The following is a 20,803-nucleotide window of genomic DNA, read 5'->3' as shown; positions in this document are numbered from 1 at the left end:
ATAAAGGGGTTTATAAATTAGGTTATGAATTAGGTTGTAAAACACTTTATTAATCATTAACGACCATTTATAAACCAGTTCTAACACATCAACACAGGCTCACTATTTGGCAAGAGGACTAAGCCTTATATTGGCTACTTGGCGAGAATCAACTCAGTGAACAACAGATACCAAGGAGGCTGGTTGATGAAGAACAGGAAATAAGCTAAGTAGCCAATATACGGCTTAGCAGTACATATATATGTGGGCTTACTATTTGGCAAGAGGACTAAGCTTTATATTGACTACTTAGCAAGAATCAACTCAGTGAGCAACATACACTAAGGATGCTGGCTGATGAAAAAGACGAAGTAAGCTAAATAGCCAATATAAGGCTTAGCAGTACAGATAAAGCTCACTATTTGGCAAGAGGACTAAACCTTATATTGACTACTTAGCAAGAATTAACTCAGTGAGCAACATACACTAAGGATGCTGGCTGATGAAGAAGACGAAGTAAGCTAGGTAGCCAATATAACGCTTAGCAGTTCAGATAAATGTGGGCTCACTATTTGGCAAGTAACCGGTCACAGTTGCCCTGTTTATCTCATGTCTTATAAAAGCTTATTAATGATTTAGAAAGTGTTCACAACCTAATTAATAAATGAATTACAAACTATTCGTAAACCCTTTATAAGGGTAGTCTTATTGTAAAGTGGTACCCAACAGTTGTATGCTAAAAGCAAAGCAGGGAAATTGAAATGGTCTTTCTTGATTACATTATTTTAAACAAGTTAAGAAAATGGTAGTAGGTCAGTTACTTACGCTGTACTTTCTCTAACAAGGATAAATATATAATTCCCAAAAATGTATTTAAAACCTATAATGTCCATCTTAAAATTGAGAATGTATTAAACTTAAAAAACTTAACAATATGTAATAATATTCCAGAAATAAAATACAAATAATAAAACATTGGCTGACATGTAAACATCTAGCTTCACATATTTAAAGTCCTTGACAAAATATAAAAATGTCAGATCTGCTTGAATAAAAACCTGTTTACCTGTGTGTGTTAGAAGGGGTACTCCCAAGTCTTTCCTATGCTGGGGTCGGTGGCCCTGGCTTTGGTAGGCTCCATGCTCACAGCCCCAGATTCTCCTAGGTCGTTCACACGCGGCCCGTCGCAGGTGTCCACCTTGTATTGTTTCTGGGCGGGCTGAAGGTGTCTGTGACTGCAGCAGATTGTCAATAAGAAAACTCTTTCCAGAGTTACCAAAGCCGGGAACAGCAGGAGGAGAGCCGGCCATATTCCTCCTGGTGCAGCTCTGCACTGAGAGCATCCTGTTCACACAGTGACCCGAACACTTGAGTTCCCTCTTCAGCAGTCACAGCTCAGTGACACTAAATTCTCCTTTAATCCTTTCTTGAGTGACCAGGCCAACTTCATTAAACTCTGAGGAAAACAAAAGTCCTCTGCTCTTCCTCTTTCGCCCTGCACTTTGCTACAGGGCTGTGTCGTGATTGGTTGAGAGGCTCTAATGTGCTTCTCAATTCAGATAAGGCTGGGGCCTTTCTGGAGTGGCAGAAGGTGGGTCTGGCTCATTCATTATGTCAACTAGCCTATTAAATGATAGACACCAGAGACAATGAACTGCTGGCCAAAGTTTAACATGCACCAAACAGTCTTCCCCAGTAGTAAATAGTTTTCTCTTTTCTCCTGCCTCCCATTGTGCCTCATTCCAACCCCTGAGCAGTTCATTTGCAATCTGCTTTTTTCAGTTTCGATCCAGCAGCATTTCTCTGTGAGGGTTCTCTTGATTGCAAAACGATCCAAAAACAAGCCACTTTAGTGTGGATAAATATTGGTTGACAAAGGAATGCAATTACCTTTCCAACGCATTTCTCCTCAAATCTAAGCAACATGTAATTAAAGTTTAGTTTCTTAATCAATTTGGTTAGCATTTTTCACAAGCTGTTGTTTTAATTGTATACAACTGCAAAATAGGACTTGAATTCATTGTTCCATATAATTCAACTTTACTTTTACTACTTAATTTATTTTATTGTTTTATATAACTTGTAAAAAAAAGTTGTTGTGACTGTATTTCACATAATATACACATACTCACAATTTGTAATTGTCTTTCAAATAGCGATGTTTCCACAATCCATATATTTTACATTTCCAGCATTTTTGGTTATTGAGTAACACCAATCAGTTTGTTTAATATTGGTAACTTTTAGGCTTGTTAATGTGCCAGTCAAAACCTATATTTTACATTTATGGAGGGGTTAACCTCCTGGTAGGATATGTAATCTTTGAGATATCCATGTAGCTCCGGGCATTAGACTCAGTCACTTGAATATTTATTTTGTGCCCATAGTCGGTGTAGTGGGGCATACACTGCATATTTGGAGGTTGCAAATGTAAAAAAAGAAAGTTTCATACAAACACACACATGCATGTAGGGATGTTGTGGTACAAACAAATCCAATGAAAAGCTTGTGTAACCTTTCACACTGCAACTAATGATCTTCAGTATCATAATAGGAAGTCCAACAAGAGGGGCGACAGACCCGGACTTTAGGCACAGTAAACAGGCATATCCACACTGGTTGGGGGGTATGGGGGGGGGTGGCAGGGAGCGCCAGCCTGCGCGTGTAGATACCTCATGCTGAGCATGGAAATTGGCCCAGACAGCTCAGCCTATTGTGCGATGGCCAGGGAGCCAAAGGTTGCTTGTAATCAAATTTGAGGTTTTATTCCTCAGACTGGTGGAGAAGGCATAGCGGTCTGTCACATGATGAGTGTTAGCAAGTCTGCGCTATCTACTTTTGTGTAGTGAGTGTGTGTTAACATGCTTCATATAGACTTGTGGCTTTGATAGCCCCCCAAGGGTTTTTGTTTGGTGGAGAGTCATTTGTGCATATAACAGAAAGAAAACAGGAGCTAACCTAGCTATCTGTGTTTTCAATAACTGTATTTGTTTATTCTCTGACTAATGATTTACATGTGGTCAAGTTATTTTTATGTGATTACATTGAGGATGTTTGTTTAGCTTTTTTCTTACAGCAAAAACATTCTTCTTCTTTAATTAGACTTTCAGCATTGAATGGGAAAGTGTAGCTAAAGCTGTTAGAAGCAACTTAGAACTAACAACGCTCCTGAAAGCATAATTTATTCCTCTAATAATCATATATTTCTCTGTGTTCATCGACATTTAACATGTTTAGATGAACCAATCTCACGTGACTTGTGTGCCGATTTTAAAGGCATTGCTAAGAGCGTATCATCATTAAGATTCACCACTTCGTAATTAGCCAGATTCCAATAGAGCTCTCCAAGAAAGGGAGGTATAATTAGGCTATTCTCAAACAGTAGGTCTTGGAAACACCCTGAAGCAAGTTCATGTGAATGTATTTGATGTCCATCTCTTTTTAGAATTGGAGGGAAAAAAACAGGGGTCCCTTCATTCAAAACCCCCACAATGGCCCTGTTGAAAGCTAGCACTTTGCAGATTTGCTGAGATCCCTTTTCTCTCCTTTTTAACCCCACTAAAGCTCTTAAAAAGATACCGGCCCATTGCACACGCAATTGATATTCCACCACTCGAACTTAATATCGTGAATGGAGGGCCAAGCTCTATGAATCAAGGAGACAATGCGCTTAGCTTAGCAGCAAACTGGCACTTTGTGTGCGGTGTCTGTGCCTCAGAGGAGGAAGTTTCTAATGTGAGCCTCACAATTGTGTGTCTATAGAGTTCTAATGAGCTTCTGTATGCTGAGTGAATGGATGCTGGCCATTCACCATGAGGGCCCAATGAGCCAGCTCACTGCACACATTCACAATAGGATCCAGGGGGAATGGGAGTGTCTGTGTTGAGCAACTGCACTGCTTAGACAGTCCATAAAATATCAGCAATCGTATTACCATGATTCGATTAGAGTATGTCCATATTAAGTCGGATACATTTAAAAACATCTTTTTAACTCAGTTAGAACCCCTCTCTCCATGCTAAGCTGGTGTGTTTCTCATTCATAAAGTAAAATCTACTATTTCGCTCCAAAGAGTGGATACATGTTAAATGCCAGCTTGTCTTTTAGTGTGTGTGGACTAAATGGAGCTTTTGCAAAACAATGACGTAAGACTGCCCACTCCTTTTTGGGGGGTTGTGCGGTAGTAAACTTAAGAAAAACATAAACGTACGTATCCATATCGCCTCTGCAACATGTTTAAAGTCAAAATCTGGAGTTTTGACATTTAACTGGATATTGTTTGCAAATGATTTAAACATTGAACAATGCTAATTTACCCCAAAAATATAATCTTCATCAGTCATCCTTGACTACATATATATAGTTGTATTATTGAAATTGAACGGCTAGCAAGCAAAGTATACAATATTACACAAATCATATTGTGTATATATATATATATATCGTATATGAGAAAAACATGACATTTTAAATGAATAATGTTTTTTCACAGTTTCTCTACACTGTTACATATCAATTGTGATATTTTTGTATTACAGGATGACACTGCTCAATAAATCAAAACTACATATCCTCACCATCAGGGTAAAGACAAAACATTGTTTATCCTTTGAGGCAATGAAGTTCATAGTCTGTTCCATTTTGTTCTCTCACTATCTACCTTGTTCCTGCTTGCCCAAAACTGCAGGTCATCTAGTAATGATGTTCCTGGCATGGCCCAAGGGCGACACTGTCTGTTGTACCTCAGTACTGCTGCACCGTGATACTGTCTGCAATTCACTGCCATGTACACAAGATGGCACTGAGAGAACGAAACAAATCCTGTTTTGCAGTGAACTACATAATTAAATATTATAATATTTTTGATTTTATTTATAATATAATAATAGCTCCTTGAAATCATTAATTAAATTGTATATTAATTTATTTTACATTGCTTATTGTAATATTCTTAATTCAGTTCTTAGAAGTATTGCTTACTATCTGTTTTAGGAATTGTTTTGTGTTGTGTTGTTGTGGTAGTGACAACATAACATTATAGAACATTTTATCATTAATCAACTTTAATTGTAATGTACGCATTTGTTGAATATGGAGGCTTACTGCGAGAGTAAATATAAAACACATCATTGAGCAGAATGAGTATTATTGAGCAGACGTGTAATGTATCATTAGAGCCCACAGTTTTTAATTTGACTCATGAATGTCTGATCCGAAAGACAGGAAAGGTTGATATAACATGGAATTATGCAACAAATGAATCCCAGGAGAGCCTTGTCTGAACAGACGAGCCAGTTTTTCTGCAGTTCATTCCAACCCTGGCACAGCTAATGCAAGTGGTTTCATTTTGTCTATGGCATTAGTGTGTCTATATGGTGCAGTCATGGCCAAAGTGAACAAGCCTCTGAGAGCTTTGTAATGCATCGCCCATCTGGATCTTTTAGAGAGAGCACTGTTGCCCTGCCCTTGATCTGAGAGAGAGTGTGTGTGCGCACAGCAGAAACGTAGGCATGTGTTCGCACTGTGTGCCTTTATTACTTTTCGTTCTTGGCTGAGCACATGCTTTAATGACTCTTATTTTCCTGATGGCACTTTAGGAAATGACAACTTGTGGGCAATACAAAGTAATTACATTTCCTGTGTCGGTACCCAGAAGAAATCTAGTATTATTAATAATGAATAGAAGGTTGAAGCGGCCCTCTCACACAGCAGATGTGACACACTGCAGAGTCATGGTCTGTTTTTGTTTTTTTGACAACAGCCACCCATTAGTTTCAAAGTGTGGATCTACGAACAACGAATTGGAGAGAGATGGGGGCCTATTTAAAAGAAGAAAACAAACTATCCATTTTGCATTTGTAATAATGAAAACAAAACATGTTATTGGCATAAGGGTAAACTTGATTTTCGGGAAGGGGAGTATTGATGTAACAATTAAGTTGGTGTTGGAGTCCTTGGTAAGCAGCTGAGCACCACACAGGATATAAAACTGCATGTAACCGTATATCCGCTGGCCTCTACTTATTAGCAGAATTAATCCAACCAGCACAGCCGACAAAGACTTCTCCAGTGATCCAGGGATTGGCTGGGGGTTTGTTGTGAACCTGGGATTGCCTCTAATCAGGCCATTATGAAAGAAGGCTTTGATTTATATCCATCTGGCAGTGAATGTATTAGCATTCATGGAAAATGTAGCAGTTTATCCTTCACTGTCTCAGGGAAAAAAAGCAAACACTAGTGTGGCATGGCCGATGATAAAACAGTTATATTTCAAGATGGTAATTGGTCCCATGGATGAAAAAGATGCAGGACGCATAAACAAATATTCAAAGCACAAAGCATCTGCGCTCTATAAAAAGCCATTAACAAGGCTGAGTCACGCAGGCACAAGCACTCATTTTAATTCATCATCCACCTGCTGAAAAGCCAAATTATAACATTACCAAATGACTTAACTAATTATAGTACAAACGGTTTGCTTACATGCGAGCATAACTCTCATCTTATCTAATTTAAGCATTTAAAAAATTGGTTCTTGGAGACAGTTGGTATATTGACCTCTATGCTTCACACGAGGACAGATAAGACAGATGGTTTAGAGAGGAATAAAGGAGGCCATCCACGTCAAAGTGGAACAACCATTACTGAATAGATAATTTTTCCCAGGCTATTTTCCAGCAAGTTACACTTACATTCATAAGACTCAAGATGATCATGATTGCCGTTTGGCTTTGACTTTCCTTAACCTCATCAAGGTGAACACACCAAAGAGGTTTAAATGCTTAGGGACTCCACCTGTCAGAAACACAGATTAAGCTTCTTGGATGAATGCTGGAACGTCTTCAAGCCAGCAACTCCTAATGCTTGTTGTATTTCTGGACCATTTTATATCTCCTGAGTGTAACAATTGCCACACATTCTCAAAAGAAAAAGGGTAGTGAGAAAAAAAGGATGAATGCATATTATCTCCCTTTTTACTCAACCCTGAGTAACAACACTTAGCCCTGAGCCTGTTTTGGTCTCAGGCTCGAAAATGACATTCCCAGAACAAATGACCATATCTTCCCTTCTAAAAGGGTTAAATTAATAATCTTTTTTCTCAATGTAATGATAAACATGTGAGTTGGATGTAGAAGAGTCAGAATCAATATAGATGTTTTTTATTTTAAAGAAAATTCAGATTGAACATAGTAAAAAACTGTAAATTATAGTGTCCGTCCAATTTATTTTTTACTTATAGTGAAAACTACCCTTGGATGATGGTAAGGTAGACTAAAAGCTTTAGGAATCCAAAGTACAACATATAATAAGTATCCTGTATCAAGATTGATGCAAAGCAAGTGATATTTGACCTTTTTAGAGAGGTTTAGCAAAAAAGACTCCTCCTCTGAGGTGATTTGGGTGGAAATGGGGGTTTTACCGTTTCTCTGGAACCCATTGGTCGATTTTGATTATTGACATCTCTTTCTGACCGTTAGAGCCAATAGAATCGAAGGGGAATCTCCCCACTCACACACAGTCTAAAACAAAAAGGTGTGGGCTTCGCGCACGCAGTTTTGCACCAGAGTGAAGCTGTCTCTAGGTCTGACTTCTGGAAACGGAAACGGTTTATTGCTTATGGATTATCAGAAATCATTTCAAAGGGACACAGACACATTGGATTAACCTATGGATTAACTTCAGCTGTGTTTTTATCGTTTTAATGCCATTGAAGACCACTTTTGACCAGACTACGACACAGGTGAGCCGTGTTAGCGTTTTTAGCTACCTAGCGCCACATGTTTTGATGTCTGTTCTTGTTATTATCTCCGCGAGTTCGTATAATTGAGTGATAATGAGGGTACCCTTCGATTCTGTGTCACCTCACGATGTGAAACGATGGGTTGGATGTGCAGCAAAGATAAATAATAAGGTTTTGTGAGTGAATTTCAGTGCAGTCATCTGTTAGCATTTTTCGCTCGTTGCTAATTCAGAGGCTCAGCATTAGCATTGTGGGGTTTTTAAAAAAATTTTTTTTTAAATGATCAGTTAGATGAGTTCCTTCCCGTTACATGGATATAAAACATTCATAGTTTATTAAATGAACATGCCCTCAGACACTGTTTTCCTGTTGCGGCAGTGCCCCGGTACCGGGGTCTCTCGGGCTTAACAGGTTAAAACTAAATGTACATACTTTGGTTTGACTATATATAAGTTACACTAAGAAATAAATTGTGAATCAGAAAGATAACATATCGCAGCGACTTCTCTTGATCAAGGATAACTGTGTGCTCTATCCCAATTAAGGGTCTTTTTTGATCAGCCTCTCTTCTGGCAACTGCACAAGGCTTTTCATATATCTGCTTTACAAGGCATGACTCCCATCCCATGCTCTCTTCAATAGCCCTCTCTGCAGTATATTTATGCACCCCAAGAAAACACCTCACTGCTCGAGTCTGAATAACATTACTGTCAGGGGCTTTCTTAAAACCCCATACTCCTGCTGCATAAAATAAGAGTGAGCACCATTGAATCATAAAGTTTGAAAAATGTTGAATAACCAAGGTCAGCAGTGCAACATTTTATAGTATTCATCACAGGCCCTTACACATAATATTTTCATTAAAATCCTAAACAAGATATTTATAAGAAGTGGTGGAGTTTAAAAGCATTGACCCCAACTAAATTATATGTTTGCTCTGCTGTTCAAATTACATTTTAAAGTATTTCAAAGGAAGCTCTCAATTTTATAAGCTTATAATATTAAAACGAATTTGTAAAATGAATCTCTGTCTTGGCGACCAAAACAGTCTCATATCAGTATGACAAAATACTAAGTTCATATCATCAATCAATTTGCCTAGAATAGCCTTTGTTTTCTTGTGCAAGTCCTTAAGATAATGGTCCTATACAAAGGCATGCACATACAACATTTTTACATTTATGGTAAGCTAGATCAAAGTGAGAGTATGGTTCCTAACTAACCAGAGTTAGGAAAAGGGACCACATTACTCCTGTTCTGGCTGCCTTCCACTGGCTCCCTATAGAACACAGGATATAATTTAAAATTCTTCTTCTCGCCTACAAAGCCCTTAATGGGCAGGCGCCATCTTACCTTAAATAACTCATTATACCCTACTGTCCAACTAGGGCATTGCGTTCCAAGAATGCAGGGTTGTTGGTTGTTCCTAGAGTCTCTAAAAGTACAATGGGAGCCAGAGCCTTTTCTTATCAAGCTCCACATTTGTGGAATCAGCTTCCAGTTTGTGTTCAGGCGGCAGACACCCTATCCGTTTTTAAGAGTGCGCTTAAGAACTTCCTTTTTGATAAAGCTTATAGTTAGGGATGATTAGATTCAGCCCCTAGTTTTGCTGATATAGGCTTAGTTTGTCGGGGGAAATCTTACTTCTTCCTTCTCTCTGTCTGTACCTGTGTACTCTCATGTTCCGAATAACCCAGCTTCCCCCAAATTTCTTTTTGGTGTCTATATATGCCGGGATCCTGATGCTGTGGTCCTGAGTCCTGGATCGCGAGCCCTGGCTCTTGAGTCGTGACTCGTGGTTGTGCCTGTTGCTGTGGTCCTGGATCATAAGTCCTGGATGGATATCCTCATGGATTCATCTTCCTATTATACACACATGCATTTCCAAACATTTGGACTAATGTTGTAAATGTATTATCTTTTCAATTTACACACGGCATCTATTGCATGTCTGTCCGTCCTGGCACACAGGGGATAGGCCTCCTCACTGTTGCTCTTCCCTGAGGTTTCTCCCATTTTTCCCTTTAAACTGTGGGTTTTCTCTGGAAGTTTTTCCTTGTACGATGTGAGGGTCTAAGGACAGAGGGTGTCGTATTGTCATACTGATAGTTTGTACAAACTTTGAAGTCCACTGAGACAAATGTAACATTTGTGATATTGGGCTATATAAATAAACATTGATTGATTGATTGATTGATTGATTGAGTATCCATTAACACTGACCTACTGATGTGGTTGTTATTTAACAAGTTTGGGTATTTTTTTGTAATTTTCTGTTTAAAATCCTCCCAGTTTACATCACTGTTAAACATAAATTGGATCAAGTGTCTAACCAACCTTTGGACTACTTTCAGCAATATTTCCATTTGTTTACTCTTGTTACATGCTACTTGTTAGACGCTTTTATCCAAAGCGACTTACATACTCAATACTGTGGACAATCCCCACAGGAGCAATTTGGGGTGAAGTGTGTGCCCAGGGACACAACGACATGCTGACTGCAGTGGGGTTTGAACCTGTTCTCCCCCAGATCCGAACACCAACTCACTATTCCACTAAGCCACACGCCTCCCTCTTGTGCTGAAGATCCGGTGTTGTTTTGGTCCTGCCACTCACCTAGACCCTGCCTTCCAGAACACAAACAATCTTCTCATCATCTCTTTTTTATGTTAACTCTGGCTTTACTCCTGCTCGTCTTTGGTAGGTAAGCTAAGGCCAAGCTTAAGCATCCTTGAGTTGACTTTTCCTTGTGTTCTTGTTTACCAAGTTTAATACTTGTTTGTTCCCTAAACTCCATAATTCATTTCAACTTGTTTGCCTGCCTGCCAGTTTGCATGCTTGCCCTGCTGCTCTCCAGTCCACCTCGTCCATCTGCTGTCATTAGCCATCCCTTCTGTTTAACACATCTTACACAGTAATGTTAGGAATGCATCTGGTAAAGTTCAACTTTTTACTTGTCAGCATTCTAAAATTGGGTCTTCCTTACACAGCATTTTCATATAGCAGAGGTTTTGATTTGTCACAGCACGTTAAGCACAGGTGTGACCAATATCATTAGCTTCAATCCATTTAAGTATCCAGTTAGCCATGCCAATGAGCCAGCAGGCCTGGGAAGTGGTAAACCTACATGGAGCGCAGCCACATATAATGTTATTAATTACTACTGTGGCTTTCCTGCTGTGACTTTATAGCATCTTTCTTGTCTATAATAAGTAAATCTTAAAGTTTTCTCCTAAATACTACTTACATTTTTAACTTCAAATGTTGTCGTTAATGTAGTTAAGGAGACACGATTCAACCTGTAGAAGAACTACTTGACTCAAACCCAGGTATATTTCATAATGTATTATTGATAATTTATACTGTATGATTGATTCCCTGTGGACAACACTATGCGTTTGCATGTTCTACTGTGCACTGTGCACTATTTACATTGAACTGGAATTATTACATTACAAAAATGCTACCTATATTGCACCAAATCACAGTTATTTCTAGACAAAAAAGAATATAGTGAGTAAATTATTTTGCCTTCAGTGAATGAGGGAGCACTGTAGACATATTTTTCTCTTGGCACCAGGCGTGGTTGCGTCTATTTTGGATTCACCAAGAGTCTTCTCATCTCAGGCCACAAGGGGGCTCAGTTGTCCCGCTTTCTCTCTTTCTCTCTCACCCCTCGACAGGTTTCCCTCCCCTCCCTTCCCCTCTTCTCATACTCCACGCCTCCCTCAGTGGATGCAGCTCTCATTCACACTGCTGTAGGAGCGTCTGTGCAGCTGGTGAGGCAGCGGCAGCTCGCTTTGTGCATCCCCTGTAACCCACCTGTGCCGCGGAAGGTGCTGATGGAACAAACCTTACGTTACATGGAATAATTTCTACTCTGTTACATTTGCCATCTTCTATCCGGATTTGCATCATTGGGCATCTAAAGTTGTGGCGATGCCTCCGCTGAGTATCTGGGATTGGTAATCTGCGTGAGGGGGATAAATCATTCGCATGTGATTGAACAACACTGCTTCTCGGAAGTGGACAAAACATGGACTAATTTGTTTTTTTTATACATTCACCATGGGATTATTACAGCTATTTCTGGTTCTCGGCATATTCTGCGCCTCCTCAGGTAGGACACAGGGCTGTCACTGATTGTACAGTAACCGTCTCTTACAACATGTAGCCGATAAAATGAGATACAGATAATAATAATGTGACGTTTTGCATAATCTGCTATAACCTTTTCAGACATTATCAGACCTACTTGATCTTGCAGCATTTTACACAATACAGTAACCTTCCATCTAGCAGAGATAACAAAATCACAGGTGTCCTTGCTTACACTTAACAATGACAATCTTGTTTTTGTGTTTGCAAATTAGTTGTAGGTTTTGGGGTTGACCCTGCCCTGCGCATCAGCGTGTTTGATGAACTAACGCTTGGAGAAGGCTTTGATGGAGTTACTCAGGTCCAGGGCTTCCACAGCGAGTCTAGGGCTTTCCACTTCCAAGGTACAGTAACACACACTCCTTATTTTTTGATTATACATGGAAATAAAATGTGTCCAGGTGATGGGATCTGCATGTGAAGCTAAGCTGAGCAAACTGATTTGGATGAAAATGTACTGCCAAAAACACTTGTCCTTGTAATATGTTGTTTACATGTAGATCACTTGTAAGTCTAACAGGATTTAGCCCTATAAACAACAGGTCAGCTCCTTAGTGAGATGTGTAAATCTCAGATCATCTCATAATGTTGTAGTCCTAATGCTTGTATATGATTTGCACAACTAAGAGACTGTCAGCAACAACATGCAATGGATTTGCAGTTTTATTCTATAACGGGACATAGCTTGGGGGCCTAAGACTGCCACCTGCATGAACAATAGGCGATGTTAGGTCTTCATGAGAAAGTGGGGCGAGCAGGGCGAGCAGAGGGGGAGACATGGGTGAATCACCCAAAGAATCATGGAGAGATTTAGCATAATCAGATTAGGCAGGAACAAAACCCTGCCTTCACAGAGATGCATTTTGTGAGTGAAGGGGCCCCTCGCGAAGACTTTACCCAATGGGAATCTTTCTGGAGTGTGAAAGCAGTCCAAACACTTACGCTGTAACCAAAATATGAATGGGTAGAAGAGTGAGTCAGATGTCCCTGTTGTCAGTTGTACGGCAGTGTGTAGTCTAAATATGTTGTAGATGGACCTCAATGAAAGGCACTGGGCAAAATAGAGTTGTCAAAGCTGCCGTGCTTGACTTTTTTATGCACTGTTTTGCCACTGTTATATCTCTGTCATTAGATGTCAGCCTCTCATTTCAATCCCAATGAAACTGTTAACAGCCCCATCACAGGGATGGAGATGTGTATCGTAACCCAGCCAAAAGTAGCAACAGGGAAATTGCTTTGGATGTCAATCTTCACAAGCAGGATCTCAACATAGATCACATAATGAACCGAATTGTCGATGTTGTTTTGGGACAGAGAAACACCACAATCTTTTGTCGACATTTTTCCTCTTCCCTCCTCCTTCGTGGATATCTTCTAATCTCCCTGAGACAGCAGCAGTTCTGCATGGAGCAGCAACTCCAGCATCTCTGTGAAGGCAGGCCTCTTGATGTCCTCTGTGTAGACAACACTCAGAAGTGCTCTACACAGGCAGTTAGCAGGAGGGAGGGAGAGAGACAGCAAGGAAGAATTGAGAAAGAGAGAAACAAAGACAGTTATAGAAGCTCCTGCAGCTATCGTCACGAATAAAAAAACACGACCGGTACCTCTCCCTCATTACGCTATCTTATTTCCCTGCATTACTTTGCTAAGTACATTCAGTAACCCGGGTGGGGAAGGCGCCGTGTTATTTATGGCAGAGCTCGCCTCCATCCTTCATTTGGGATGTCTCTGTTAAGTCAATGATGTTGGGTGAGGGGCAGGCTGGAAGAGGCGTACCGGGGAAGCAGACCTGGGCCTCTGCTTGCTTGTGATCGGAAATAGACATACAGTAGAGATGCATAAAGACGGAGGGAGATAGAGGGAAGGAAGCCGAGAAAGAAAAGAGAAGCGGGAGCAGAGCTGTCTGCCAGCTATTTGATGGACTGAGCTGATTCCGCATGTACTGGTGCTTGGCTGGCTGGGACCAGCAGACAGGCCTACGGTGACTTTCCGACGCTCATTAGATAGCAGGCTGAACACATCCATGAATGTCCCCTCCACTGCCTGCCTGCCCAGAGGGAAGGCTGTTATCTCTGGATAGAGGCAGGAGGAGGGGAAGCTGCTGAAAGAGAAGAAGCAAGGGGACAGTGTAATTCACAGTAAAGATATGAACGTATGCGTGGATAAGCAATTTGGATTCTCACCTTGCTGTTTCCTATATTACTGTCAGCCATGGTACCATGGTATGGTTTATGTGTCTGAGAAAGAGGAGAGCAGTGGGGGGGGGCATTGCTGTTTAGTGCACCCCTGCTGATGCTTTTGAAGGTAGCTGTCAGCGCTACATTGCATGGCATTATGGGAGGTGGACCTCAGGGATGGACATAATAGAGAGGCAGCAGAGAAAGGCCCCCGGGCTATGCTCCTCTTGTATCCTGATGCCAGGTGATGCTAAGCCACGCCACAGAATTACCACATCATTAGCACTACCCCCACTGGTTTTAATATCTAGACATCCAGATTTCTATCAGTCTCTGTTTCAAAAAGCACAGGGGCCACACCCAAAAGCACTCCCTTCCCCCAACACACCAACCCTCTCTCCCTCTCAGGCTAGAAGCGTATGGTCCAAACTCATTCCAACTGCTAACAGCCCAATTGCGAGAAGCATCCTTTCAGCGGCAGCGCAAAACTCCCCTGTAATTGTATCTGTGTGTGTACGTGAACCCTGTCAGAAGCATCTTCTTGCTCAGACTGTTTGAACACTGCCAGTGAGGTGTTTCCGTGTATGTTGTCGTGATTATGTCCCTGACTGCAGCGACAGTGAAGTGTAACGGGATGGAAGAGACTCATTTATAACACAGCAGCATGGTGTGTGTGCAGGAGGGAAGGACAGGGGAGACTATGTCTGAATGTGAGTTTGTTATCCTGCATTATTATGTGTGGAAAAGATAGAAGTGTTTGAACAGGAATGACAATCGTGTGTTTCCACTGTAAGGGCTACACTTGCCGGCTGCTAGTTACTACATGATACTCTGGATTATTGTGATGTATAGAAGCATGTGATGCAATGGATGGGAAGGCAGTTTAGTCCTGTAGAACCAAGATTCAGGCGTCTACTGTATATCAGAAAGCAGCATCTGTACACTCTGATCAATTGTATTGAGCAGGTTCAGGCAGAGGAAGCCGTTTTTTTTTAGCAAACTCAACGCTTAAAGGAAGGACAAGAAAGCAAAATGAGAATTTACCTACAGGAATCAATAAGGTAATTAACACTGACAAAAGAGGTTAGTGTTACATTCATGCTTGACTTGTACGCTCTCTTTATACTGTCAAGTGCTTTGGATAAAAGCACCTGCTACCAAATGAATCACACAGTGCTCCTGGCGCCCATGTTTAATGTATTTTACCATTTGTCTCAATGCAGTTACTGTTGTGCAATGTACTTTAAATGCACCATTCAAGTCCACAAATGTAATAAAGCAGAACATAATGTAAAAAAATGTGCTTTTATCATGCAAAAAAACTCGATAAAATGTACACAAATAACTTCTTTTTTTTAAGATGGCATAGCAATTTAGGATTTAAAACTATAACCTCTATGAATGATGGTGCCCCGAAAGAGAGCAATTATAAAATAGTGGTCACAATCATTGAAGCTCAAGCCAAGATATTCTGATTTCTAATCCCTAATATGAGTCAAGATCCAAATATAGCTGGCTAAGCAAGGATGTTCTTGAAATTCAACTTAAAGGTGCTTCAAGCCATTGTTACTCTCATTAAGCTGAGTTAATGAGTGCATTTCTTAAAACAGGACTCCAAAGAAAAATCAAAAAACATCGAAATACATGTGAAGTCAAATTATTTTTCACAGTGACCGTTCACATTTTTTTACTTTATCGTAAAGACAATACTGACATTCCTTTAGTACATCAAAGGATGGCTGGTTGCTGTAATTGTTCCTCCTGTCCGGGGAGGCTGCAAAGAAATTGTTAGGATTTCAATGTAATAGATGGGAATGATGAAAACAACAGTCCTTGCTCTGTGTAAGAATTCACTCTAAAGTTTATATGAAGTCAGTATTTCTGCAGTCTGCGTCAGACAAATCAATTGGCTTTTCCAGAGTTACACACTTTTTAGTGTGAAATTCCCCCTATGAGCCTCCATTGACAGCGTCTCTCTGACTTGCCTCAGTGGAATAGCGTAACAAAGGGAGAATTTGGTTCTGAAAAGACTGTCATTTTTTAAAGTACCAGCTTTGTGTCTCACATTAGTTTAATCTGAACGTAAGTATTTTTGCACAGGATTATGGATTGTGTCCCCTATCTCTTACATTACAAATACTTCCTTTTCTTTTTGTGTTTGGTTTAAAAAGAGGGATGTTAACACTATGTACGGTATCAGGATACACTTGTTAACCTATTAATAGAAAGCTGTAATGAGTTCACAGGCTTATGTTTCCAGTATTATCTAGAATAAATGGAAACTTCATTTTCTGTCGTATTTTATGAAGATTATTGTTGATATGAATTGGGCAAATGTTCAAATATTGGAACGTATGGCAGATCTTGTGAAGGAGAATACGATTTTTAGGACTCAATGAGTGACAAAGTGGCGATCTTGTGGTGGAATATTAACAGACATCACATCTTCGTCTAGTTAACAAAGAAATGGTAAAGCACATTTTGTGTCTTGATATCTTGTTGAAAAAAAAGAAAAGTTTAACCGTCTGATTCAGCCAGCTCTACCCTTTGGTTGACATGTTATGCACAAAACAACCTCTAGATGTCACTGCGGTTCGAACAGAAAGCCCTTCAGCTAGCTTCCACTGAGGAAGTTGGCATGCTAAAAATCACTGCTGAAGAAATCACTCTTTTTGGTCAACTTTTGTAAGGTAACCATATCATTTTTGACATATCTTAGTGTCAGAGCACTGACTGAACATAATTAGATAACTTGATGCACAAAAAAAGTTTTAACAAGGGTGTAATTATTATTTTTTTAAATATGCTCAACCAACCGGTCGGATTGGCCTTCATATTGTAAACTAGCAATATGACTTTTTCAGAGTTTCAGAGATGTTTTCCAATAAAGTGTGGTAAATAAATAGCTAGATTCATGTTAATATTACTACATCTAGTACTGCCTTATGAGTCTCAGAGTGAAAGAGTGATAATAATTTATATAGCACCTTTCATCCAAAGTTGCACACAGATGAGCAAGTTAGGCCAACACAGGATATAGAAATGTGCTGTTAGGCCAATTCAGCATATACAGTAAGATGAGCAATTCTTTTTTTTATTATGAAAAACACTTAAAGGTGGGGTAGGTCATTTTGGAGAAGCCAGCTGGAGTGCGCTAGAATTAGAAAATACACAACCGGAAAAAATCTGCCACTTCCTTACAGAGCCCCTCCTCCAACACACACGAACGCGCACATGACCAATGAGGGCACGAGATAAGTTTGTGTACAGATGGAAAGCTGACAGGCAGGTAGGCCATCCAGTTATTTTAGCCGGGCCGGCTCAAATGATTGGTCGTGCTTTTTACAGCGCCACGACTTCCACAGATGAATTTTTTGTATGTATTTATTATCAAAGCATTTAATATATTCATTGCTATCGGGATGTTAAGAGCATTCCATGGAATATAACAAAAAGTGTATCTCGAGCCGGTCTCTCAAACTTACCTACCCCACCTTTAACATTACTTTTTTCCATATTTTTTTTTTTACAATTATAATTTATTATTCTTTATGAATATATCTGGTTGTATATATTGCTCATTTTCCATATTTTTTTTAATTTAATTTGAGTTTGTGTTTTATTTTAATTTGATGCATACAAATACTGTGCTGTATATGATGATTGTTGAAAATGCACTTTTACCATAGAAGGCCAGCTCGACCAGTTTGTAGAGGCTCATAAAAACAAAACTGTGTAGTCAGTCAACAAAATAAAATTGTTTGTGGTTATTTGTGTCACATTTGATAAAAAAATGCAAACAAATAATTTTTCCATAGCTTTTTTCTTGGACTGGTAGTTAAAGGGCTACACAATCTAGTCCACACGAGATTACACCATTTCTTCCAATATATGCTATAGATTTTCCAGTGAATTCTGATGCTTGACCAAAAAGTTACTCAACCTTAACAAACTGTTGACTGACATGATCCCCAACTCCCTGTAGTCAAAGTCTGCTTTGCTTGCTGCTTTCTGAGGCGAGCCTGATCCTACGTTCCTCACAGGAGCAGTGTAACCACGGAGGGAGAGACATTTCTTTCCCCCCAGGGCATTTATACAGTGGCTGGAAAGCTGTCATTATCTCTGTGTATGTGTGAATGTCAGACAGGCGGTCACTGGGGAGGGGATCTGAGAATTGGGGAGAAATTGCTGGCCAAAGCAGTACTGGAGGTGCCCTTGGCTCAGTTTAGTTTTTGTTCCAAGAGAGTGGAGACACAGTGGGGGGGAGATGGTCTGCCGAATGCAGATTGACTGTGGAATATCAGGGAGCTATAACAGCCATCTTTGGGGGGGGTCGGCATTTGTGTGTGTTTGTAAATGCATCAATCTTTGTGTTCGTGTCTTGACTCCGTGTTTGTTTGCAGCCGTTGCGTGTCTAACCGTGTTGCTGTGTATACCTGTTGTTGAGTGTGCATGTGTTTGCGCGTTTGTCTTGACAGTAATGAAAGGTTTGGAGTTTGCTGCCGGTAGAGAGTTTATCATTACTCTAATCCCTCTGGAGAGATATTCTCTTGTCTAAACCTCCCACACATATCCTTCTCTGCTCTCGGGCCGCCAGATAAAATGTGTTGTTTGAAATATGCTGTCATTTTCCAAATATAAAACATTATTGAATAAGAAAATAGTAGACTTTTTCCCCATTGTGTTTCCTTCCTCCGCTGATAGGATCACTGTGTTTATTCAGGCCCCTCTTATTTGCAAAATGTTGTTGATAAGACGTGGGAGGTGTTATTTTGTTCTGGCAATCCACTAGAGACCAAAGAATGAGAATCCTAATTATTCACATACCAAAGTGTCTATGATCATCTTATCTAATATCTATAATGCAGTTTGTTGTTCATATTTTCCTCTGGGAACTAATTAGATTAGAAACCAAACATGAAATGGACATAAAAATAAAGTTCCACCTGTCCTTCACATCATTTGTTTTGCACAGGAAAAAGGAGAACTCTAGCTTTTTCGAGTACAACAACTTTCTGTAAATACAGGTCGAAGTGAAAGCAATGTGTGAGAAAAGGATTGTAGCAAAGCTGGGAGTATCTGGGCTCTCAAGCTGTGCTGCAGGGCACCTGTTCGAAATGCTAAATGTGTGAGCTAGTGATTGGTGCAGCGCTGCCAATATACGTCTATGAGAATAAAGTGATGGGAGTGTGAGGGGATTACAGCCATATGGGTGCTAGGGGTCACACAAAATACGACCATATTAGACTATTTAAGATTATAAATGAAGCTGAGGGATGGAAATCGTTGCCTATGATTAACCATTTAATCACAATGTACCCAGGAGATGAGATTAGGCCGTAGCCGAAAGCTACTCTTCCTAGAGATGCTACTGAGCCCAAGGCCTTTTGAGCATATCTAGTCAGTTGTTAAAAACTCTGTATTTCTCCAAAAAACTGTTTTTCTCACCATCATAGCCTCTAAACAACTAGATGACAAGAGCTGTTTTATTGTGTTGAAAAATGTGCTGATTGGAATTTTATGTGCTGGATCATCATTTTCAAGCTATTTTGTGTCAGTTTTCACATTAGAGTGGTAGTTAGAAGCAGGTGGCTGCCCCATCCAGGCGCCTGCCAATAGATAATCGACCAAAGGCCCACAGCAGGGCCACGTTGATTTGGCAGAAGGGAAATCTGGCCCTCTCATCACAGCACAACTCATCTTCTGCTCTTTTATGTATGTTTTTAGGAATGCGGCGATATTTCCGCTTTAGCTGTCTTCATCCTCCCTCGAGTGCCTCTCATGAGTGTTGAGATCATCGTGCTTTTCGTACAGGCAACTCTGCACAGAGCAATCTCATCACTCCATCTAAATGAGAAGGTGTCTCCGCCCTCCAATCCCCCAAAGTCCCATTTGAAACAACCCCATTCCCTTCGAAATATTAAGACTGGTGATGAGAGTCACCCACTCATAGATCAAAGGCTCTTGGCCGCCAAGCTGGGAGCAGCACAGTGGTAGAGGTTCATCGGTCCTCACCATCCCCCCTGCCTCCTCAGCCTCCCCTCAGTATGGACCCCGCCCTGACACCTGCTCTCACTGCGCTAATCTTTCTCATGATTGAGATATCAGTGTGCTCTCTGTTTAAAACATGGCATGGCAGTAGACTGACCCCAGAATGTAGTCGTAGATATTGTAAATCTTGTTTACATCCTGGATTTTTGCACACATGAAACAACCTTTAAATAAAAGCTAACTGTAGCTTTGATTACAAGTCAGTCATTTGGATCAAAACCCCTCAAAACAAAACAGAACTGTCCAATCATGTCTGAGATTATCCTCATCTGTGGTCATCGGGATTTGACTATTAAGGGGAATCTGTTGATGGCAGCAGATTATTGCTAGGCAGAACTCCTGTTGCCGTCATTGGGCCATCTGTCCCACCTCAGCCAATGACACTGGAATGATACTCCACTAGCAATGCATAATGCATGAAACTGTGCCTTCTGCATCTCCTCTGGTGAGCCTTTTTGTTTGGAGATAAATTAATCAAAATAAGTCCCTGATGGGCTTAAAAGCCTCTATCTAAAGGCTAATGCTAGCACGCCAGTCCTGAAAAAGTATTTAAACATGATCCTATTTTAACATACTGTCATTGTATTCTACATATCTGATGAGTACACTGTGAGTACCAGTTATCGTCATGACATTGCTTGCTGTTTCACATTGCATTGTGTTAATTGTTTACACACCCACCAGCTGGAAGTAATGT

At 40.3% G+C, this 20,803-nt stretch overlaps 1 protein-coding gene across 1 annotated transcript in view; it reads left to right on the top strand.

Annotated features, from left to right (window-relative positions):
* Positions 1 to 11,453: 11,453 nt before the first annotated feature.
* The window catches only part of nell2a (neural EGFL like 2a), an 81,267-nt gene continuing 71,917 nt past the window's right edge, over positions 11,454 to 20,803 (top strand). The window contains exons 1-2 of the mRNA XM_010776862.1: positions 11,454 to 11,840; positions 12,094 to 12,222. Coding sequence (XP_010775164.1) covers positions 11,789 to 11,840; positions 12,094 to 12,222 — 181 coding nt within the window. The 5' untranslated portion in view covers positions 11,454 to 11,788. The remainder of the gene's footprint in view (positions 11,841 to 12,093; positions 12,223 to 20,803) is intronic.

Source organism: Notothenia coriiceps, unplaced genomic scaffold (genome assembly GCF_000735185.1).
Source record: "Notothenia coriiceps isolate Sejong01 unplaced genomic scaffold, NC01 NC01_scaffold00017402, whole genome shotgun sequence".
Taxonomy (NCBI): Eukaryota; Metazoa; Chordata; class Actinopteri; order Perciformes; family Nototheniidae; genus Notothenia; species Notothenia coriiceps.
The sequence above is the reverse complement of the archived record's forward strand: the minus strand, read 5'-3'. Positions and strand labels throughout refer to the sequence as shown.